The 23,444-nt window shown below is 51.6% G+C and overlaps 2 protein-coding genes across 29 annotated transcripts in view; one reads left to right on the top strand and one right to left on the bottom strand.

Moving 5' to 3' along the window:
* Positions 1 to 23,444, top strand: part of KPNA7 (karyopherin subunit alpha 7) — a 128,131-nt gene that overhangs the window by 11,702 nt on the left and 92,985 nt on the right. For 18 of the 28 annotated variants that reach the window (XM_055090178.1, XM_055090177.1, XM_055090179.1 and 15 more), the window contains 2 exons: positions 7,246 to 7,413; positions 21,266 to 21,673. The gene's annotated coding sequence lies outside the window, so the exon portion shown is untranslated. Of the gene's footprint in view, positions 1 to 7,245; positions 7,414 to 13,911; positions 14,203 to 14,723; positions 14,738 to 21,265; positions 21,674 to 23,444 lie in introns of those variants that run through there. The other 10 variants (XR_008619183.1, XR_008619182.1, XM_055090181.1 and 7 more) reach the window with 8 other exon arrangements.
* The window catches only part of MYH16 (myosin heavy chain 16), a 44,724-nt gene that overhangs the window by 1,656 nt on the left and 19,624 nt on the right, over positions 1 to 23,444 (bottom strand). Inside the window, 21 exon segments of the mRNA XM_055090201.1 lie at positions 2,440 to 2,667; positions 3,706 to 3,906; positions 4,443 to 4,613; positions 5,515 to 5,640; positions 6,598 to 6,801; positions 7,751 to 7,943; positions 10,273 to 10,318; positions 10,321 to 10,375; positions 10,468 to 10,604; positions 11,752 to 11,968; positions 13,015 to 13,147; positions 14,444 to 14,640; positions 15,013 to 15,140; positions 16,409 to 16,493; positions 16,495 to 16,530; positions 17,416 to 17,661; positions 17,917 to 18,003; positions 18,665 to 18,721; positions 19,170 to 19,260; positions 20,826 to 20,971; positions 21,194 to 21,280. Of these exon segments, the coding sequence (XP_054946176.1) occupies positions 2,467 to 2,667; positions 3,706 to 3,906; positions 4,443 to 4,613; positions 5,515 to 5,640; positions 6,598 to 6,801; positions 7,751 to 7,943; positions 10,273 to 10,318; positions 10,321 to 10,375; positions 10,468 to 10,604; positions 11,752 to 11,968; positions 13,015 to 13,147; positions 14,444 to 14,640; positions 15,013 to 15,140; positions 16,409 to 16,493; positions 16,495 to 16,530; positions 17,416 to 17,661; positions 17,917 to 18,003; positions 18,665 to 18,721; positions 19,170 to 19,260; positions 20,826 to 20,971; positions 21,194 to 21,280 (2,844 nt within the window). The 3' untranslated portion in view covers positions 2,440 to 2,466.

Raw genomic sequence — 23,444 nt, 5'->3', positions numbered from 1 at the left:
TCTAGACTCTCATACAGGTCATGTCCTCCATGGAGCTGCTCCCTAGCCACCTCAGGTCGAACCAGTCGTTCCTCCCCTGGAATCCCCTCCTGTGAGAAGCAAACACTGCAGAACAGTCGCTCATAGCCTTGTGATTGCTGTGTGCGTCTGCCTCTCCGCTGGATTCTGAGCTCCACGAGGGAGGATGTTGTTTCTTATTCATCTCTGTATCCCAGAGTACAGGCCTAGTCCATATTCAGAGCTTGGTCAGTATTTGTGATTGAAGATAATGCCACTTTGGAAAACTAAATTCCTGTGGGATTTTGGCTTAGTGCTAACCCATGTACTAGCTTGCTTGCAATATCTCATGGCCACAATGGCATATCTGTGACTGATAAGGGGAAAATGGCATAAGAGAGTGAGGATGGACCAGGACACAGAGAGCAGACCCCAGGGGCTCTGCCTCTGGGCACCGTGGGCAGGACTGTAGCCCAGTGACATGAAGACAGAGCGGTCGGACCAGGGCCAGCAGACCCCAGGAATAAACAGTCACCAAGCTGGGGCGGAGGATCTGCTTTACAAGGCGCTAACCCTGGGGGCGAAGACTTAGCAGGCAGAAGGAGAGGAAGGCCTCCTGAGTCTGGGCGGCGCAGGAGGCCTCAGGGGTAACCCCACGGGGGCTCAGAGGAGGGCCCTGGGGCTTTGCCCTGACAGGAGGAGTTACGTGTTAACTGTCGGCCTCATCCAGAGGCAAGCCTCTGGTTTCCTTAGCTTCCTGAGCTAACCGTTATCTAAGAATTAGAGAATTAAAAAGAATATTCTGTGTTCTCTTTGGTGCTCCCTCCCTAAGCAAACGGTGAGAAAAGGCTCAGCTTGAATTCAGAGGTCAATGGGGTTATCACTTCTGGCTAAAACCCAAACTGACCTGGTCCTGAGAGATAGAGAGCTGTGAGTGGGGGACCTTACCCTCACCAAGGGCTGACTCAACTGGATGCTTGAACACGAGGCCAGAAAAAAATTCCCAGAATCCGTGGAGGTTGAACATCAGCAAGTGGCACTGAGACTCCAAACCCCTGCCCCTCCCAACCTAAACCAAGTCCTTGATCATGAGTTGTCCCGGTTCATCCTAATCAGACGGTAACCTTATCAATCTCCACAGTAATTAAAATAAAGGACAGCCTGCCTTTCCCTAGCACAGGGCTTGCATGACCATGGGCGTCACTGAACTTCCCTGAGCTCATTTTCCTCACCTGAAAACGCAGATATTTATACCTACCTCACGGGATAAATTAGAGTGAAAAACATTTACCACATGTCTGGCTCTTGTGAAAGTAGAAGAAACCTGCATTCCCTGGCTCCTGTTTCTGTAAGGGGAGATTTCTGCTACAGCACTGGTTCTCAAACTTGCCCATATGTCTGAATCACCTGGAGGGCTGGTTAAACCTCGAATGCAGGGCCCACCCCCAGAGCTTCTGCTTCAGTAGGTCTGGCGTGGAGCCCAAGAATTCGCGTTTCTAACAACTTCCCAGGTGATGCTGAGGTGGCTGCTGGTCCAAAGGACCACATTTTGGGAACCACTGCTCTAGAATAATGTTCTTTGCTTCTCACCATTCCCTTGCTCCTCTCATGGGAAGAGGAGTGGTTTATCCTGGGCTTGGAAGAAGGAACCAGGAAGGTGGGGGTGAACCCCACCTGGTCTCCTTTTGGATCTACCTGCAGGGTCGGTGAGCTCTGGTCATTCCTGCCCTTGGAGTAGGGGCTGCTCCCCAGGGAGCAGGGCTGTGGTGGTTCAGTTCTGCAGGTACTTTGAATTCTGGGGTGAAGTACAAGGATGCTCATGGTGGACGCCCATTAATTCTCAATCTAGAATTGTATCATAATAAAACTAGCATTGTGACTTTTATGTATTTGTCTCCTGTATTTCTTCTCAGTTGGTTCTGGATTAAGGAAAATAATAAAAGACTATTAAAAAAATTTCTCCTAAAATCCCACCTGCACTCAGTGCTCAAGAAATGGTAGCTGTGACGATGATGATTTCCTTGATGATAGAAACCTAAATTCAGCCAGCATTGACGAAATCCTGGGATGATACCATGGGGGATATGAACGATGCATGCACACCACCTCTAAGCTTGCAGATGTCCCCTACGGTTCTCCAGTGAAAACAAGCATGTACTGAGCACCTATCTGCCAGACCTGGTGTGAAGGGGCATCAGACGTGGCACCTGCCTCCCAAGAGCTTCCACTCAGATGGGGGGAGCATCACGACCACCAGCACCTGTGACACAAGTGGACGGCATCCCACCTGAGAGTGCTGAGGGAGTGTTGCGGCTGAAGGGACGGGAGGCTTTGGGATCCCCGCTGCATAAGGTCGGGGGCTGGCAGACAGGAAGCAGAGAAGTTGGAAAGAGCAAAGCAAGAGCAGGGAAGGTGAACTTGGAGGGTGGGGTCCACACCTACCGGCTGTGAGCTGGGACACGGGGCACCTCACTCCTCAGAAAGGGTTTTGGAGGTGCCTGTCTTGGACACCTGGATGATCTCCACAGCGGTGATGCCTTTGCTGGCCACGCGGTGTCTGGTGCGCAGCTTGTTCAGGGCGGTCTCCGCCATGCCGGCCCGCTCCTCGGCGTCATCCAGCTCATGTACTGTCTTCCTATAGCGAGCCAAGGTCTGGTTGGCCTGCTCCTCCTGTGACAAAGGCACGGTGGAAAATGGAGCATAAACCTGGCTTGTTCTGGCTAAACGTGCATTGTTTTCAGTTCTACGTGGACATCTTAAGAGTCCAGTCGTTCTGTAAGGCTTATTAGGAAACACAGCAGTCCTGGGTCGGGGCATCCTCCAGGTCACCACGGACACCCACCTTCAACACTTTTAGCTGATTGTTTTTGGCTTTGACATCCATATTTCTAAATAAAATGTGCTCTGTTGCGGCTTCTATAACGTGTGGTTTTAGGCATTAGCTATTGGTACCCCACCATGGAAATGTGGATTTGGTGCTTTCTTGAGCCCCCGTCACACATTTCCCACACCCTCATCTTCCCAAGAGAGTCATAGTGTTGTTTTGGTTAGAACCGTATTTCCTGTAAGCCTGGCCTTTATTGAGCCTTTTGGGAACAGTGTTAGGTGCGTGGGTGGATGACGGAGTCAACGTGGTGGTCCCAGAACTGGCAGCAAATGACAGCAGAGTCAAATATCTACATCCTGGGTGGGGGACGATGGTGGCGGCAGGTGGGTGTGCGGTCTAGGGTTGAGACTTGAAGCTGCCATTTGCTAACCATGTGACTTTGACTGAAATAACATAAGTACCCTACTCTGGGCTGTTTCCTCACCTGTGAAATAGATTAAGAGTATCAGCCTTCCTGCCTTGTGTCAAGGGGATCAAATAAGGGAAGGTCCTGGTGTTTAACCTTCTGACCAGGAGGGAGAGGCCACAAGGGGCAGTGGAAGCAGGACGGAGGCACCCGAGACCTTCCCTGGCTTTCGATCCCACTGAAGTAGGTGTTTTACTTAGCACGGTGTTCTCGGGATATTTTCATTTTTTACACATTCTTATCTCCAGTGTGTCATGTCTAGTCCACTCCCCATGTGATAGCGAGGATGAAGTGCTGTGAACAGGAAGCCATCTTTTGGCCAAGACTTGAGTCCTCTCCTGTGGTCCATTCTAACCAAGGCTAGAAACCTGGGCTGGGAAGGGGGGAGAATTGGGGCCACACGGCGGGCACCCACCGCCTCCTCGATCTGCCTCTTGTAGACCTTTAGCTTGTTCTGCAGCTTCTCCACCAGCTCCTGCATGCGCTGGTTGGTCTTGTGGTCCTCCTCTGTCTGGAAGACCAGCTCTTTGAGGCGCCGCTCATTCTTCCGCAGCGTCTTGACCGTTTCCACGTGCTGTTTTTGCTCCCCGTCCAGCTCCGTCTCCAGTTCTTTGATCTGGGGGAGGAGGAGAGGAATGCGGCGGGGGGAACGCAGGTTTTTGAACTTCAGAGCTCAGTGGCCTTGGGCAGGGGTGTCGCGGTGTCCACTTCCTGCCCAGAGGTGAGCCCTGCCCAGGAGGGTTGGGTGGGCTCAGCCTTTCACCAGCAGGTGGTCAGATGCCTTGAGCCTCAAGTTTCCTCCTCTGGAAAATGGGGGAGGCAGGGGTGGGACAAGGTGACCGACCCCCTGGGCCCTTCCAGCTCTGACATTCCATGAGGTGAAGATGGAGGCTCGTTTTAAGTAAGTAATAAGAGAGGAATAATGTTGGAAACAGAGATGGGGAACAGAGACGGAGGAAGAATATGGGGAAACCACTCTGCTTGGGGGCTAAGGACACTCTGGGGGGAAGGTGACAGGGAGGGGAGGAGGAGAGGAGACCTTTGTAGAAATAGATTAGAGGCCCAGCTCCTCATCAGATGCTTGGCACTTTTGGGGGGAAAAGACCCCCTTCCGATCTCCTTTTTCCCTCTCTGGTTCGGTGCCGCCCTCACCCTGGCTTCCAGCTTCATGATTGTGCGTTTCCCTCCCTTGAGGGCCAGCTGCTCAGCCTCCTCCATCTTGGCCTGCAAGTCCTTGATGGTGACCTCGTAGTTCTTCTTGATTTTCTCCAGGTGCATGCAGTGGTCCTGCTCTTGCTGGAGTTCCTCGGCCATGCGGGCAGCCTGGGGGTGGCGGGGGAAGCACTGGAGCTGGAGCTGGGCTCCCATCCAGGATCCTGGTGCCTTTGAGAGACGAGGGACCTTGTCTCCCAGCCTCTGGGACACTAGGCGGTGGACAAGAGGACCCTGGCTGACATGCTGCTGGGGTGTGGTGGAGGGGGTACCCCACGCTCCCACATCCCTCCGAGTGATGGGAGGAGGCAGGCGCCTGTGCTCAAACCCAGGCCGCCCAATCCCATGGACCCGCCAGCCAGCGCTCTCCAGCCAGACTCTGCCGTCTCCTCCGTGAGGGGCACAGCACAGAGAGCGGGAAAAACACAGGTCTGAGTAGAAAGTCCAAGGTCTGCACCCGGCCCCAGTCATTTAACCCACTTGTTCTTGTATAAAATATTCACGGAGGGCTTACAGCGTGCCGGGTACCAGTCTATGATCTCAGGACACAGCACCAAATAAGACCAACAATGTTCCTGAGCTCCTGGCATTTCAGTCAAGCCTAAGGAGCTTGACGATAAAATCTGTATTTCCTCATCTTTAAAGTGGGGCACGTAGCATCCGCCACTGAGCACCCAAAGGGATACTAGGGTGAAAACACCCGGAGGCCTTCCTTGCCGACCTCCAGCCCTGAACCACTGGGCACGGCACCCATCTTCTTTTCACTAACCCTCCCCTTAAGGCTGGTTCGAGGCTCCTCTCCTTGCCAAAATACCTGCCCAGATGAGCCCACTTCAATGGCTCCTTTGGTCTGTGTCCCTAGGCCTCATGCTCTAATCTCTTGGCTTTTCAGAAACCAAAGGAGGCGGCCTTCCCTGCCTAGGGTGGCCTGGTTGCCGGCAGGGGGCCTGGCTGGGGTGGGGGTAGGGTGCCCAGGCCCCTCCGGGCTGCAGCAGGCAGTGCATGCACTTACGTCCGTCATGGCTTTCTTGGCCCTCTCGTCGACCGAGCGGAACTCACTGATGAGCTCCTCATGTTCGCTGGAGATGCGCTGGACATCAGACTCCAGCTTACGCTTGACCACGAGGAGACTTTGGTTCTGGAGGAGGAAACGAAGACATTGCCATGAGCCCGGAGTCTGCACAGCCCTTCCTGTGTCCAGGAAAAGCCACCCTCTCCCAGACCCCCAACAAGAAATGGCCCTGGGCCCCCTGCTTAGGGTGAAGGTCTCTATCCTGCATTCTTCTCTGAGTTTTAGATTAGAATTTGCATCACGCAGAGCCTGGGAAGAACATCATTTAGGCCTGGGGTGGGTGGTAGCTCTACTACAATCCTGAACTTGGAGCTGGGAAGACCAGGTTCAAGCCCTAGTGCTTCTGCCTGTGTGTCTACTTTTTAGCCCTGGGATTGGTCTTTTTATCTCTAAAGTGGGGTTGTAATCCCTATATGTCCCATGTACATTATTTTCTTTTGGTGAATTCGCGTGAGATGGTGAGTAAGGATGAAGCCGTGCTGGTAAAGGACTGCACTGTGAGTGGCAGGAAGCACCTGTGTCACCACTGGGGTCCCTGGTGTTGACCATGGGTGAGCCACTCAACTCTCGGCCACAGTTTTTCATTTGTACCACGAATGTCGGACTTTGGAATATTCTAGATCCCTTCCAGTTCTGAAGTTCTATCTTCAGTACACTGGGCAGGTTGGGGGGATGGGGTGTGGTAACGGTTGTCCTTAAAATTGGCTAAATCATCAGAATTTCATGAGGAGTTTCTAAAAGTTAAATTCCCTGGGGTCCCACTACAGACTCACTGGATCAGAATCTCCAGGGGAGATTCTGGGAGTCTGTCTTGAAAAGCTCTGCACCGAAAAATGGTGAAGATGGTACGTTTTATGTTACGGGTTTATTTGTTTGTTTTCTAACCACAGCAGAAAGCTCTGCAGGTGCATTCTGAGGATGTGCCGAGTGGGCCTTTGAGGGGAGCGCATGAGGTTCGGGCGCCGCCCTGGCGTCACCCCAGCGCCCCGAGTGGGAGTCCATGTGGCCGGGAGCTGTCCCCACCTGGACGCTGAGTTCACTGTGCCGCTCGGTGACCTCCGCCACCTCCTGCTCCAGCAGCTTGCGGGAGCGCTCGCTGCCCTCCAGGGCCGAGCGCACCTCGTCCAGCTCCGTCTGCAGCAGGCTCAGGCGCCGTTCCTGCAGGCTGTACTGCTCCCGCAGCTCCTCGTGCTGCCGGGCGTCCTCGTCCATCTGGATCTGCAGGTCCTGGGGGACGAGAGACCCTGGCCTGAGCCCTTCTCCCACGGCCAGGGGTTGCCCAGGCCTGAGGGTGCTATGACCTTCCTGGACCAGGCTCAGCGGGGAGCTGGGGTGAAGGCGGGGAGGTGGAGGCCACAGGGGAAGAGAGTGCAAAGTGCAGCCCTGCCCCGGGGAGTTCAGGGTCTGGTTGATGCAGGGCCCAGGCGTCTGGAGGATCTGTCCAGCCTGAGGACATGAGGTCAGCATGAGGTCAAGGATTTCCTGATGCCGAGGACCTGGTGTTTCCAGCAGGGTCTTCTCAAGGAGGCCTTCCTCAGTGACCTTTGACAATTACACCCTGCCCTGGCTGATTCCCGTCTCCCTTCACCTGTCTTGTTCTTTCTCCATAGCACTTCTCACCATTTTTAATACTACAGTTTTATTTATTTGTTGCTTATTATTTGTCTGCAGGGAAGTTTGTTTGTTTTATCCATTCGTGTACCCCTAGCACCTAATACAGTGCCTGGACAGGGCAGGGCTCCAGTAAACACATGTTGAATGCAGGGGTCCGGCTATGCATGTGCTACAGACCAGGCTGATGACAGCAAGTGATAAAGCAGGCCTTCAACTCTATTTAAGGTGAGTGGTCGGTATATGAGTGTTTGTTATGTTCTTTATTTTTCTATGTCTGTAATCATTTCTAATAAGTAAAAAATGATTTTAAAAAGCAAGACAGGCCTAACTTCCTGATTCCCTCCTTCCCTCTTTCCAGTGGTCCAGGATATGGATCTTGGTAGTTGGGGTCTCTCATTTATACAGTCGCCAAGTCTCCTGTTCCCTAGACTGCCAGCCACCCCACATTCTCACTCTCATGCCTTTATCCTGGCTGGACAGGCATGTCATTAGCTCCCAGTGAGCCTGCAGGCTCGGGGATGGCTGGCTTTGTGATTAGTTCTTCCTGCTCCCAGATAGCTACCTTGATTTGCTGTTGCAGCCTTTTCAGCGTCTTCCCAAGTTCGCTGTTGTTCTTGTTGGCGTGGTCCAGCTGGATTTCCATCTCATTCAGGTCTGTCTCCATCTTCTTCTTGAGCCGAAGCGCCTCTGCCCGGCCCTTGGCCTCCGCCTCCAGGCTGGCCTGCAAGGATTCGATGGCCCTCTGGTGGTTCTTCCTGCAAGTCCAAGCAGAGAAGGCCTTGGCATACTGGGCCCACTGTTCAGGATGTGCTAAAACTCTCTAGATAAGAAGTCTCAGCAATAATGTGGATACGGCCGGCCACCATGCTGTTAGATTAAACTGTATCTCCTCTTTTTTTTTTTTTTTTTTTTTTTTGCGGTACGCGGCCCTCTGACTGTTGTGGCCTCTCCCGTTGTGGAGCACAGGCTCCGGACGCGCAGGCCCAGTGGCCATGGCTCACGGGCCCACCCGCTCCGCGGCATGTGGGATCTTCCCGGACCGGGGCACGAACCCATGTCCCCCGCATCGGCAGGCGGACTCTCAACCACTGCGCCACCAGGGAAGCCCCTGTATCTCCTCTTGAAGTCTTTAAGTGGGGGCGCATCATGCTTTGGGAAAAGGAATGGAAGGTCAATGTTTACCATGTGTCTTTGTGATCTCAATTCATTTAATATGCAAAACAGCCCTGCAAGGAAACTGAGGCTCCAACATGATGAAAACCACGCCAAAGATCACCCTTTAGTCCACAATGGAGTCAGAATTCAAAGCCAGATGCTAAAGTCTCTGTTTGTTTTCATTATAAAATGTAAGCTTTGGCTATACAGGTCAGAATCTCTCTTTTCAAAGCAACAGTCAAGTGACCAAAGAAAAAAATAGATAAATTGGACTTCATCAAAATTTAAGACTTTCGTGCTTCAAAGGATATTATCAATAAAGTGAAAAGACAACCCACAGAATGGGAGAAAATATTTGCAAATCATAAAGACTTTCGTGCTTCAAAGGATATTATCAATAAAGTGAAAAGACAACCCACAGAATGGGAGAAAATATTTGCAAATCATATATCTGATAAGGGTCTAGTATCCAGAATAAATAAAGAACTCTTAAAATCAACAATAAAAAGATAAATAACCCAGTTTTGGGGAAAGAACTTGAATGGACATTTCTCCAAACCAAATATATAGCTGGTCAATAAGCACATAAAAGATGCTCAGCATCATTAGCCATCATGGAAATGCAGTTCACGTCCACCAGGATGGCTATAATCAAATGGCTACTCTAAGTACTTCATATAAATGGAATCATACAGTATTTGTCTTCTTGTGACTGGCTTATTTCACTTAGCATAATGTCCTCAAGGTTCATTCATGTTACAGCATATGTCAGGATTTCCTTCCTTTTTAAGGCTGAATAATATTCCACTGTATGGATGGACCACATTTTGTGTATCTATTCATTCATCACTGGGCATTTTGGTTGCTTCCCCGTTTTCGCTATTATGAATAATGCTGCAGTGAACTTGGGTGTACAAATATCTCTTTGAGACCCTGATTTTAATTCTTCTGGGTATATACTCAGAAGTGGAATTGCTGGATCGTATGGTAATTCTATTTAAAAAAATCTGAGGAATCTCTATACTGTTTTCCACAGCAGCTGTACCATTATTTTACATTCCCACCAACAGTGTACAAGGGTTCCAATTTCTCCACATCCTTGCCAACACTTGTTATTTTCTGTTTTTTGGATAGTAGCTATCCTAATGGAAGAGAGGTGGTATCTCGTAGTTTTGATTTGTATTTCCCTAATGACTAATGATACTGAGCATCTTTCCATGTACTTGTTGGCCATTTGTATATCTTCTTTGGAGAAATGTCTGTTCGAGTCCTTTACCCATTTTTTAAAAAATATTTTATTGAAGTATAGTTGATTTACAGTGTTGTGTTAATTTCTGCTGTATAGCAAAGTGATTCAGTAATACGTATATATACATTCTTTTTCATGTTCTTTTCCATTATGGTTTATTACAGGATATTGACTATAGTTCCCTGTGCTATACAGTAGAACCTTGTTTATCCATTCTATATGTTTGCATCTGCTAATATCAAACTCCCAATCCATCTCTCCCCAACCTCCCCTCCCCCTTGGCAACCACAAGTCTGTTCTCTATGTCTCTGAGTCTATTTCTGTTTTGTAAATAAGTTCATTTGTATCATAGTTCAGATTCCACATGTAAGTGATATCATGTGGTATTTGTCTTTCTCCTTCTGATTTACTTCACTACCCATTTTTGAATTGGGTTATTATCTCATGGGGTTTTGTGATGAATCACTAAAGTACTATATTTCTAAGTGCAAACCAGAGAGTGCCACATTAGTATAAGGTACCATCATTATTCCCATTTCACAGATGAGGAAACAGGTTCAGAGAGGCTCACCTAAATTGCCCAAGCTCACCCATGACTGGTATGTGGCAGAGACCCAGGTTTCTGGACTCTGCTCCATCATGCTACCTAGACTCAGTCTCCTGTCCCATCAGCCTCATACCTCGTAGCTTCAAATTCCTCTTCTTTCTCGTGGATTCTCCGGTCGTGTCAGCTTTCACCTGAGCCAGTTCCAGCTGAATTCGAATCACCTTGCTCTCTTCAACCTGCCAGGAATATAAACATCAGTCTTCCTGGCCCAGCAGGTGTGTGGTCCCTGGCCAAGGTCCAGCCCCCAATGTGATGACCACATGGTTACCTCCAGGGAAGACTCAGCTTCCTCCAGGGCCACCTGGAGTTCTTCCTTCTCAATCTCCAATTTTTTCTTCATTTTCTGCAGCTCATGTATACTCCGTCCTCCCTCACCCAGCTGACCAATCAGTTCCTTTATCTCCTCTGAGAAAGGAATATTCTCGTTAACAAGAAGCAATATTCTTGTGAACAAGAAGAATATTTTGTTAACAAGAAGCGTGAGGACTAGCAGCTTCCCGGGGCAATGGCATGTGACACAAGTACTCCTCTATCTTTTCTCACCTGCACCAGGAGCCGAGAGGGGGTGGTAGGCAGGGACCCTCAGCAGCACCTGATCATAAACCGCCCCCTCCTCTGTTCCTTCCTCTCCTAGTCCAGTCAACCTATATCGGGTTCAGCTCTTCCTCCCCAGTCTTTAACTTGTATTTACTTTATGCCCAAGTCCTTCAGTACTTACACTTCGGAAATTAAGAAAGCAGAGGCCTCAGACAGTTGACTCTCAAGATTATCTCTTGTAAGCAGCGAGCTCCTCTGGGAGTGACTCCTAGGACCTTGGGCAGCTTTGGGGACAATCAGAGACCATCTTTTTCTACCCCCCATTGCAGTGATGCTACATCAGCCCCCCCGGGACTCAGATACAACCCTGGGGAGGAAGCAGCGTGGGGCAACCCAGATTGAGGAAACCCTGCATCGACTGAGTTTTCATTCCTGCCGCTCAGCAGAACAGGGACCCCAAAACGGTTCTTCAAAAATGGAAAAAAAGTGACATCTCCTGAACACTGAGTTTGTGTTTAGGAAAACCACAAAAACAATACAAATTTCTTGTGGCAAGATTAGATAACCAACACTTTTCAAGCAATATCCAACAGAATGAAATTCCAGCCTGAGACTCCTATATGTAAGAAACACATATGCATACACACATTATTTACATATGGTAGATGGAAGGGCTCAATATCTAAAAGCTCCCGAGCCCTTATTTGACCAGCTACTCTACCGAGCGAAGACTTAAGACATTTTTATCTTATTTCCTTATCGCAACAGCCTTACACGGAAGGCAGTATTATTTCCCCATTTTACAGATAAGGCACAGAAGAACTAGGTCACTCACCTGCCTGAAGTTATACTGCTGAATGCCCACATGCTTTGACCAAGTGCTCGCCAGCCAGTCAGCAAACACTGATTGTGCACCTACTATGCGCTGGGCGCTCAGACCCATGACGGGCACGGGGTGGGTGGGTCGGGCTGTGTCCTCGTCCCTGCAGGCCCATCCATCTGCCCCCAGACTCACCCTGCAGGGTCTTGTTCTCCTTCTTCACCGACTCCAGGTGCTCCAGGCACTCCTCGTAGGCGGTCTTGATCTTGAAGCTCTCGGTCATGTGCATGCGGCACTCCTTCTGGGAGGCGTCCACCTCCACCTGCAGCTCCTCACGCTTCAGCTGCCACTCAGCCAGCATCTTGTCAAAGACCCGCTGCTGCTTGTCTAGGGCGGCGGCCGCGGCGTTGGCCTGGGGTGACGTGGGGATGGTGCCAGGGCTCTGCCTTTCCTGTGCCCTTCCCCTCCTTCTGCCCCCTCCCTTCCTTCCCTCTACGTCTCCAGTAGCTCTGGGGACCCCAGACTTCTTCGGATGGGGACAGAATTCAACATTTGTGGCACAAGCACAGAACAGGGAGTCCAGAAATAACTATGTTTCGGTTCCAAAACATCTACTACTAGACGTGTGACCTTGGGCAGCCCACCTTATCTTCCCAGGTGAGGGTTTTCTCAGGTGTAAAAGGAGGCATCTGGGCCGCAACAGCCTTCCCAGATTTATGACGTTCACCTAACTCCCCATAACGTATTTCTCTATAACATACTAATGTATATCATTGCCCAACTCAGAGATGGGTGGGTATTATTTTTCTTGTGCATCAAAGCTCATTATTCTTAGACATTATTTTCACAGCCCTTCCATCTTTTTCATAACTCCCCGCAACTGGGTATTTGCTGCTGCACAACATTAGACATTGTGAATTTCTGCTTAATTTCTTTTTTTTTTTCTGCTTAACTTCTTAATTTGGAGGGAGCAAAAACCTTCTTGGGGTTTTAGGACTTTTTTCCCCCCAAAGCCTCTCACATGGCTATGACCTTATCTGGACCAAGACTGGGTTGGTGTGTGCCAGTGGAAATCTTATTTAATTCTGCTAAAGACTGGCGAATCAGTCTGAACTAGGGATGCAAACGGGTATATTTAGCCACACAAAGTGTGTGGGACATGGTTTGCAGAAGAGGAAGGGGGAACAGGGGCAGTGGGTTCCTGGACTTCCCGGGACTGAGTTTTACCCTTGTCACGGACCTATTTAAATAGTGGCTGGTTGAGTCAAGATCTCAGAATCATGAGCATGTTGACACATGTTCAAGCAGTGAACAGTGGGCCTGACTGCAAACCCTGTTCTCCACCCTCTTGGGCCACCTGTTCCTTCTTGCTAACCCAACATGTGACAGTCTCATCCAGCTTCCCGTGGGCTGTTGGACCCAGCAAACGGTCAGCCTTGGAGCATTTGGCCTTCTGACCTTCTCCAAGTCGATGGTGAGGTCCTCAACTTCTGCCTGGAGTCTCTGTTTGTTTTTCTCGAGGGAGGCAGCTCGGGCCTGGGCGGCTTCGGCCGTCTCTTCTGCCTCCTGGAGCCTGGCGGCCAGTTTTCTCCTGTGGATGAGAGCAAGAGAGGCCATCAAGGAAACATAGGCACCCACGGGCAGGGGAGCCCAGCATGGCGCTGAGCTCTGGTGTCTCAGTGGAAACGATGCAGATAAAAAGGGGGGTGTTTGGAACAGAGCAGCCAGTGTCCAGTCATCCATTCCACAAATATTCATTGTTTCTACTCAGTGCCAAGTCCTATTCTAGGCATTAGGGAAACAGCAGTGAATCAAACAGACTAAGATCCGTGCCCTCATAAAACTCCTGTTCTAGAAGGGGACAGAAAACACAACAAAATGACATAAGCACTATGGGAAAATAAAGCAGGGAGGGGACACGTGCAAAGGCCAGGACCCTGTGGGTGTCTGGGGAAGAGGTTCCAGGCAGAGAGGGGAGGGTTTGAAATTGAGATTTAGCTCGGAGTGAGAGCCTGGGGTGGACCAGGCAGCCCTCGTAGCTCTCAAGAGAAAATATTAGAAAAGGGCTGGAGGGCAGGAGGTGGAGCTGCAGGAAGGCAGGTGTAGGCTCAGCAAATAAAGAGTGCCAGATAAATATTGATGTCAGCTGGAAGGCACCGCGCTTACTGCTGTCACCACAAATTCCAGTGGATGGAAGGCATCGGCGGCAGGCTGGGGTTCCCTCCCCGCCTGGCACCGGGGGCTCACACGCAGGCCTCCCCTGGGTGCCCTGGCCCACGGGCACCCACGCCAGCCTCTTCTTGTGCAAGAGGGCAGCTCTGAGCCAGGTTCACGTGTCTACTCTTGTTTCCTCAGGCCCCGTCAAGCAGAGCGTTTGTGTCCCTAGTTTGTGAAGGAAGAAAGCTCAAAGCACTTGAGAGCATTCGCCACGGAGCTGGGGAACTGGCCGAGGGGGGACCTCTGCCACGGAGCATGGCCCGTGTCTTCCCAGCATCACCGAGGGGCCTCACCCCAGTCCCGCCAGGCCCGTGGAAGCTTCCTGAGCACTTCAGAGGCAGAGGAGCCCTGCCTGGAGGCAGATTCCGCACCCCCACCCATCCTGACTTCCCTGCAGGGAGCCTGAGCATTTCTAGGCAGAAGATGTAGGTAAGAGAGCCCTTGAAGAGGGCAGCTGAAGGCAGTGGGGCGTGCAGTGCAGGAGCTGGTGAGGACACGAAATGGGCTCCTTGTCCTGACACTCGGCCCCCCTTTAAGAGGAGCCCCTGAACTGCCCTCTCCTGGGTGTGGCCCTGGCATCAGCTGTGGCTGTGGTGCTCAGACCCCCACCTCGCACCCACCCGCCAACCCGCTGGCCTCCCCGGCCCTCCTGGCGCAGGGTGACGCTCACTTGGTCTCCTCCAGCTCCTCGGTCCTCTGGATGGCGTCCGTCTCGTACTTGGTCCTCCAGGTGGTCACCTCGGTGTTGAGTTTGGACACAAGGCGCTGCAGCTCCGACTTGCCTCCCTGCTCCTCCTCCAGCTGCTCCTTCAGCAGGTCCAGGTCATGCTTGGTGTTGGCGAGACTCACCACGGCCGTGCTGCGGGACTGCAGTGACCAGACCAGCCTGTCAGGGCCCCCCAGTCTCTGTGGCACCCAGGGCCATCACTTAGAGATACATGACATTGGATCAACAGTACAGCAAGTAAAGGCGGGGCGGGGGGCGGGGGGAAGACACAGGAGTCTACAACCCAAACCACCAGGGTTTAACTTTCCTTGATTTCTTCCAATTACTATCCACAAGGATACGTAATTTCCTTAATTTCGTTTAGTCACACATATAGCGTACTCTGGTTTTGTTGTTAACTCTCTTACTTGCTGTGGAATCAAATATTTTTCATGTTCCTCCCGCATCTTCAGAACATATGACTTTCTTCAAGGAGGCAGCTCTGTCACCCCCTACCTCACCCCCAAACCAACCTTGGACTCTTCATCCAGCTGTCTCTTGTAATCGTCCACCTGTGATGTCAGGGACGTCTTTACCCTCAGGATCTGATTAAGCCGGCTCTGGGATTCTTCATATTCCCGGCTCAGTTCACTGTTTTCAGCTGGGCGAGGAGGGAACGGGAGAAGCGTTGGGTGGAGAACTAGCTCCGCCGCCAGGTCCTAAGCCTTGCTCCCAAGGTGCCCGTCAATGTAGTGGCTTGGCCAGCTGAGCTGGACGGGGAGCAGGGCGACCACCACATCAGCTGCCCAAATCAGGTGGGCCCGGGAGGGGAGCAAGCGCCCAAGGGTCGCCACCATCCAGGTGATTTGCATGGGAGGAGTGGCTTCTGATGACGAAGCCCCTGGCAGGAGATACAGCAAAGAAGTTTGGAGAAAACAGTCGGGCTGAGAGTGTTTACTTTGAAAAAATGCATTTGTCACGGTCCCAGAACCTACACTCCTGTCGTTTGTGGACTGCTTTCCGGAGCCAGAGGCCAGGAGAAGGTGCATGAGCCAGAGAGCCAGCAAGGGTTCCCAGTTCTCCCCTCTATCTTCGGTTTTGTGACCGTGGGCGAGTCACTTCACCTCACTGAGTTTCACTCTCCTTATCCATCAGATGGGCATATTGATTTTAAAAAGTATTCAGAATGCGGAAAGTAAGGCCAAAGGAGGTTCTCTGGTGTCAAACGAGAGTGTTGTCCAACTGGTGCGCCTCAGGAGTGTTAACTTCTCAAAGGAAATGCACCTTTGCTTGACTTAACTGTTGACCCCTCTTTAGAGCCCAGACTCTGCGAAGTCAGATGTTAACTGGCATATTGATGAGTTGCAAATTATTTTTGACCTAGAGATGCAGATAATTTCTTCTGGTAGAAAAAAAACCCAAATCAAAGCTAGAGGTTGCAGTATTATTGCCGCATAGGACATGAACCAGTTTTGCATCTATCTCAGCAGAGTTACTGAAACATTCCTTTCCCTACTGGCTATGTAAATCTCGGCCCCCTCAGGTGCTTTTCAAAGGCAGTTTTACCATTTTTCTGGTTCCCTCATTAGTGACACGTGTTCGCGTTACGTTAGTAGGCAGGTCATGTTTGAAAATGTTTGAAAATTGTGTTTTGTCGGTATTACCGCTCCTCCCACTGATCTCACGGGGTGATTGAGAGAACTGATATGAAAATGTTTTGGAAGTGTTCCCTGTTTTACACTGTAAAGATGTTACTTGGAGCACTCAGTGGGTGGAAGAAAATCTTCTCCTCTCGTCACAGGGGATGTGGATTTTCCAAGGTCCAGGAAGCTCTGGGAGGGCACCCAGGTACTCTTTCAGTTTCCTTGAGGATCCCCGCTCCTTTCCACGCGCTGTTCCTTAGGAAGCTGCCGGGAGGGGAGAGCTCACCTTGGAGGCGGGTCCTGATGGCGTTGATTTCTGCCTGGTTCCGCTCCAGCTCAGCCACCTTGGCATTGGCCTCTGATAAGTTAGTTATCTTCCAGCTTTCGGACGTGGGCCTCGGCGTTCATCTGCTCAGGGAGAACGAACCCGGTGGGGAAATGGGGAGGCCCAGGCCAGGCCCTCCCTGCTTCCCCAGCTGCGCTGCCCTAGTGCAGCCTCCCGGGCCACCTACCTCATCCTTCCTAGAACATCCCTGTCTCAGAAACCTCCAGCGGCTCACCATTTTCTATCAACGTAAGCCCAGAGCCTTTGGGTTGGCACACAGCCCCTCACTTCCGGGCCCCTGCTGACCTCACCCGAAAGGAAAATGCCAGGAGCCAGTTAATTTAAGGAAAAATACCAGCATTAGAGCAGGCGTCTGCAGATAAAACAGGAATTACGAAGATGCCTCGTGAGTGTCTGAAGTTTGGAGACACTAGTTGGCTGGGACCTGGACCCCCAAAACATCATCCCTGCTCACCTTTGGAGCACCACCCGCCACTTCCCTTGTGTCACAAGAAGACTCTTCCTGTGGCAGGGGCTGGATAAATGCATGTTGAGTGGCTTAATTTTACTTTAATGGTACTTAATTTTCTTTCTTGCCACGTATCATTTTTTCATTGTGGCAATGATTGTTTCTCCTACTAAGTCTCCAACTCCTGGAGGATATAGTCATACTAATGTCACGATGATCCTAATAGCTCACATTTATTGAGCTTTTCTTATGTGCCAGGAACTGTTGTAGCCCTAACAACAGCACTATGAGGTGGGGATTGTCATTACTCCCCATTTTACAGATGGGGAAACCGAGGCACGGTTAGGTTGTGCACCTTGGCCGAGGTTATACACACAGCCAGTGGGGTCTGTGACGGGTCCATCTTGGTTCCCTTCACAGCATCTAGAATGGGCCTCGGGCCTGTCGGGGGGCTCGGGGGATGTTATTCGTGAAGGCTCTGCGGGGTGTCCCCCCTCACCTTGGACTTCTGTACGGTCTCCACGCTGGCGTTGAGGTCGTCGATCTCGGCCTTCATGACCTGCTTGTCCTTCTCCAGCTTGGACTTGACCCTCTGCAGGTTCTCCACGTGCTCGGTCAGCTCGGCCATGGAGTCTGTGTGCTTCTTGCGCAGTGTGGAGGCCGTTGCCTCGCTCTGCAAGGCCACCTCCTCCAGCTCCCGCCGCAGCTTCAGCAGCTCGGCCTCTCGCTTGCGGTTCTGCTCGACCTGGGGCGGAGTAGAAGCAGGGCTTGCGGGCTGGCCGGTGCTGGCCTCCCTGGGGCATTCAGTCCAAACCCCACCCACAGCCACTGACCCGAGGAGCCCCAGAAGAAAGTGGACTGAGCCAGCCCCCTCTTGCCTGTTCTTTATCATTGATTGGTTTCTCCTCAAGGGAGCCCCGGGAATTCAGCAAGAACTAACTGGTCCTTATCCAGGCAGGCAGGCAGGAATTGGGGTTCCTGGACACCCCGAGGATGGTACCTGAGCAGACGTGGCTCCCCCAGCCTCTTCCAGCCTGTCACTGAGGTCTTCGAGGTCTCGGGACAGGTCACTGCGTTGTTTCTCCACCTGGGGGGAGATGGGATGACACTGACCTTGGCCATCCAAGAGCCCCTGTTTCTCTGGTAAGGATTGTGATGACCGCGTGGCATCTGTGAGGCCAGGGGCCTGCGCTTGGGGAGCTCTGCCCTCTGCCCATCACCCCCCCACACTCAGCAGAGGATGCTGTCTGTCCTCTTCCCTGCACTGGGCGGGGGGCTCAGTACCCATCCTGCCCCCCGGCCCAGCTGGGCTGAAGCTGGAGTTAGGTGTGTTACGATCCATCTCCCTACAGGATCCCTGCCCTTGAGCCTCCCTCCACTCCTGGCTCTTCCTTTCACACCTTTGTACCTGTGCACATAAGTGCTATTTGATTCCCTTTGCCTAGAAACTCCTCCCCGCCTCAGCCTGTTGAATGCAATCTTCCAGTCCCCAGGCTAACATTGCCCACTCTCCTTGGACCGCACAACAAAGAGCATCTGTGCCTCTTACGTCGTCATTAATGGGCACGTGTAGCACAGTGCCTGGCACACAGTAGGTGCTCAAGAAACAACGAGGCCTTTCGAACCGGAACCCCATCCTCCTCTCTACTGGTTTCCCAACAGGAGTTTCTGCTTGTGGTTGGATTGTGGCTTCACTGGGTACTTTGCCTCAGGAAAGGAGGCAGGAAGCGTAGACACATCTCTCTTACCTTGGCTCTCATTGCCCTCTCAGCCTCCAGCTCTTCCTCCAGCTCCTCGATTCGGGCCTAGCAGGCAAATAAGCAGACAGAGCGGGTCATTTATCTCTCCTGGGTTAAGTAAGAGACCCGCCTACTGGCCTTTTAGAATGAAAATGATGGAAGGCAGCTAAGTGTATGCGGGACGCTGTCAAAAGCAGAGGGAAGCGGGCACAGAGAGTGTGTGCAATGGCCCTGAGGCAGGAGGGAGGCTGGGGTGTGTGAGACCCTGCAAGGGGCCAGAGGGGCTGGACGGAATGGTGGGGGAACGGTGGGTGACGAGCCAGGGAGGGAGCAGGGGCTATTGTGGAGGGCCCTGTGGCCACTGTGGGGACTTGGAATTTATCCCAGCATGAGGTGGACATGAGTCAGTCTCCGAGGACTCTGTGGCAGCAGCAGATCAGCTGATGTGAGCAAAGGCGCAGGCCAGTGCCTTTCAAAAGAGGATCTGGGTCTCCTCCATCCCGCACAGACAGACCTGGTGCTCCTTTAGTTTCCGCTGCAGCGTGGAATTCAGAGACTGCTCGTCCTCGTATTTAGAGTTGACAGAATTGATTTCCATATCTCTCCTGCAAGAGAAGGTTTGACCTCCTGAGGAAAAGCTCTGAGGCTAGACCAGCAAGCTGGCACGGGAATGGAGCTGGGGCTGCCGGGGGAGACCTTGACCCTGCTGAGACCCACTCAGCCCTGACCCCTGGCCTTCTCACCCTACAGATGAGTCACCCTACAGAGCCCCAGGGTCTGCTCCACTGGTTTTTCACTCACTCATTCATTCACTTGTGCATTTATTAATTTGCCTTCAATTTATTGAGTCCCTCCTGGTGCCAGACATTGTCTGGGGTTCCAGGGACACATCAGTGAACAAAATGGAAAGAAGTCACTGCTCTGGTGCAGCTTACAGTCTAGGGGCTCCAGAATCACACAGATGCTTGGCCTTTTTAGGGACAACGTTCCTCCAAAAACTTTCTGCAAAAGGCTGTCTCCTCCTGATGTGAGTTCCATGTGTCAAGAGCCACGTGTGAGAGCTAAGATGCCAGAGACCAAGCAGATGGGGAGGATGGGCAGGGTCACCCACACCTTCTGGGTGTGCCTCCCAAGAAATGTGCTGAGATGCAGATTTAGCTGCACACGCCCTCTTGGCAGCCTGTGGTGCTTTAGAATTGCCCTAGCAAAATGTACTTCAAAGATGCATTGTCCAGGGGACTTCCCTCGTGGCACAGTGGATGAGACTCTGTGCTTCCAATGCAGGGGGCCTGGGTTTGATCCCTGGTGAGGGAACTAGATCCCACACGCATGCCGCAACTAAGAGTCTGCATACCACAACTAAGGAGACCATGTGCCACAACTAAGGAGACCACCTGTCACAACTAAGACCCGGCGCAACCATATAAATAAATAAATATTTTTTAAAAAGATGCATTGTCCGGGCTTCCCCGGTGGCGCAGTGATTGAGAGTCCGCCTGCCGATGCAGGGGACACGGGTTTGTGCCCCGGTCCGGGATGATCCCACATGCCGCGGAGCGGCTAGGCCCGTGAGCCATGGCCGCTGAGCTTGCGCGTCCGGAGCCCGTGCTCCGCAACGGGAGAGGCCACAGCAGTGAGAGGCCCGCGTACCACAAAAAAAAAAAAGATGCATTGTCCAAATTCTGCCCCCTAAAAGCTTTCCTTACCTGCCTCCTTATCTCCATCCCTTCAGCCTCTTACTCGGTTCCGGTTTATGCTTGGACTATTGCAGTAGTTGTCTTCCTGCTTTCTCCACCCGACATGTCCTCCATGTTATTACCAGGGTGGTATTGCTAACATACCCCCTCAACTCCTTGTGATCTTTGAGAGCCCAATTTTCAGGATTCTGCAAAGACTCCCTGACCTCTGGGGTGGGTGCATTGCTTAGTACCTGTGTCCTTTCCAGCACCCAGCAGGCCCTGTGTGAGGCTGGGAGCTCCCTGAGAACAGGGAAGCACCTGCCCCTCCCTCCCTAATCCTCCGAGCTGAGCTCAGTGCCTGGTACAGAGCAGGTGCAGGGGACATGCAATGATACACATGAAGCCCTCAGCAGAGTGCCTGGCGCCGGGTGCCATCCAGGAAGTGCTAGATATTGCTAACACTGCTACGGGCAAAATGAAAGACTGCGTACTTTTTCACCACCTCCTCGAGATCTAGCTTGGACCGCTCCATCTCATTGAGATTGTCAATGGTCATCTTCAAGTCACTCTCAGCTTTCCGGCGAGCTTTTTCCACTTCTGCCCGGATTTTCTTTTCCTGTTCCCAGTTATCCTCCAGCTGCGGAGACAAAAAATACAAAAGAAAGTAGGGTGTGTGTGTTGGTGGCGGGAGTTGTCTGAGGCCAGTATGCAATAAAGAACCAGACTGGGCCTGGTTCCTTAGCTGTGGCATCAGAAAGGGCCTCACTTCCCAGTTCCCCAAAATGTATCTGAGGCCCCTGTGCCCTGGGACAGACCTGACCGTCGAGCTATAGAATCAGACCCAACGACGGGCCATTACCTCATGGATCTGGGTGCTAAGCTTGCTGTTGTTCTTGGTCAGATGGTTCACCTTGTCCTCCTCGGCTTGCAGGTCGTCAAGCGTTTTCTGGAAGGAAAGATACACGTGTGTGTCCTGTGAGGCAGGCGGGAGCAGCTGAACAGATCTGGTTCTCTGCCATCACTTCCGAGCTGAGTTGACGATGTCAGTGATCAGTTACAGAGCACCTGCTCCTGGGTGGTGGGTGAGGCCATGGCACACCGATCGCCCGTCAGCCACAGCTGGGCCCCTAGGGGTCAGTTGGGGGCTCTGGTTCTCCATGGGGCATATAGGAAATCGGGGGGTGGGGTGGTGCTTTTGGTTGTCACAATGATTGGGGGCCTCACTGGTACTTTGTGGGTGCTTCCAGGGACGCTGGTCATCTGGCCTTGCTCTGGATAATGGGTGCCGTGAAGAATAATTCTGCAGTTCACAAGCTTGCTGTCCCATCCAGCCATTCATGTAAGTAAACAACTATTTATACTTTTCTGAACCTAGAACCCAGTACCTCTTCACACATAACTCAACATTTTTTTCATTTAGTATACACTACAATTTTAAAGAATGATCTACCATGAAAACTAAGAGAAGATTTACTTTTTGTTGTTAAAATCTCCCTGAGAATTAGTCACTGCTTTGTAAAGTTGCATCACTGGTAGCAACCGCACTTGGCTACCTGAGTCACCAACACCCCCTCGGGTGCCTGTCTACAGCCGTCAAAGACGGGCTTGGGCAGGCAGCCCTCCTAGATCTGCCTGAGCTTTTACACTTTGACAGCCCCATTATTTATTATAAATTACTTTCATTCGTTTCCCCTTTTATATGGAAGGGCACTCTATTGATTTTTCTGAAGTTATATGTTAGTTACATTATTATAATTTTCAATTCAGGATAATAAGAGGGCATTCCAGAATACAGTTGATCCTCATTATCCATGAATTATCTGTTTGCCAATTTACCTACTCGCTAAAATTTATTTGTAATCCCCAAATCAATACTCGTGGTGCTGTCGTGGTCATTCGTGGACATGCGAAGCGGGGCATGTTCCCAGCTGAGGTCGGATAAATGATGCTCTGTCTCCTTGGTTCGGCTCAGACTGCAAACACGTGTCCTTTTCCCAGTCTATGTAGTGCCATGTTTTCTACATGTCAGCGCTCTTTGTCGGTGATTTCACGGCTTACAGTGGCGCGAAGCACGGTTCTGCAGCGCTGTCTGGCGTCCCTGGCGCAGGAAGGCTGTGGTGTGCCTTGCAGAGGAAATCTGTGTGTTGGATGAGCTGCGTTCAGGCCTGAGATGCGGGGGCTGTTGACCGTGAGCTCAGTGCCGAGGTGCCAACGACACGCACTAAATAAGGTCTTTTTCAACAGAAATACACATAAAACAAGGCAACGTATTGATCACCATCGTACGTATGATGTATTGATGGGTTGACGAAAACGCTGTGGCGAGAGGCTCGCAGGAACATAACCCTGTATTTCCCCGAGAGTAGAGGTTCAGTATTTGCTAATTCGGTGACTCTATAGAACATCGCTTCCTCGAATAATGAGGACTGAGTGTATTTGCTATAACAGGGGGCTCTGGGTCTGATATGATGGGGAGTCACAGTCTAAGGGAGGTGCTTCCAGAGGCGACAGAGAAATGTGCTCGGGGGACATGTTGTAGAGTCGTGATGTCAGCAAACCCAGAGATGAGGGTCCACTGTCTAGTTCTGGGCTTCAGTTTGCTCCTGGCGCCTGTGTCTACGCCAGGAGGTGCTGCACGCCGTGTCAGCACTGGTGGGTGGTCAGAGTTGGCTCCACACCCAGGAGCAACTGCAACAGTCGGGCGGGCTCCTCATGACCTCAGGAGCTCATGCCTGTGGTTGCCGCAACGAAGCGGGGTCCCCTGGTGCTTTAGAGCTCACAGGGCTCTTCCGTACGCCCACTTCATCTTTATGACTCTGGGAGCATCCCTCCCAGTGTGCCTGGACCATTCTGACGCATACCTGCTGTCCCCTTTCACTCTGAAACCTGTCCTAGTTTGGGTGATAAATGACATGTTCACCCCACTTAACAACAGACCTGGAAGGAAGGTAGCAAGTGACTGTGTCCACTTCACTGATGAGGGCGTTGTGATTTAGGGAGACTCTGTGACTTCCCCAAGGGCCCCAGCTGAGGGGCGGCAAAGCCAGGATTCGAATGAGGGTCTCTCGTCTCCGGGCTCCATTTGCTCCGCCAAGAGGAGAGGCGGCCGG

Source organism: Physeter macrocephalus, chromosome 14, assembly GCF_002837175.3.
Source record: "Physeter macrocephalus isolate SW-GA chromosome 14, ASM283717v5, whole genome shotgun sequence".
NCBI classification, from domain to species: Eukaryota; Metazoa; Chordata; class Mammalia; order Artiodactyla; family Physeteridae; genus Physeter; species Physeter macrocephalus.
The sequence above is the reverse complement of the archived record's forward strand: the minus strand, read 5'-3'. Positions and strand labels throughout refer to the sequence as shown.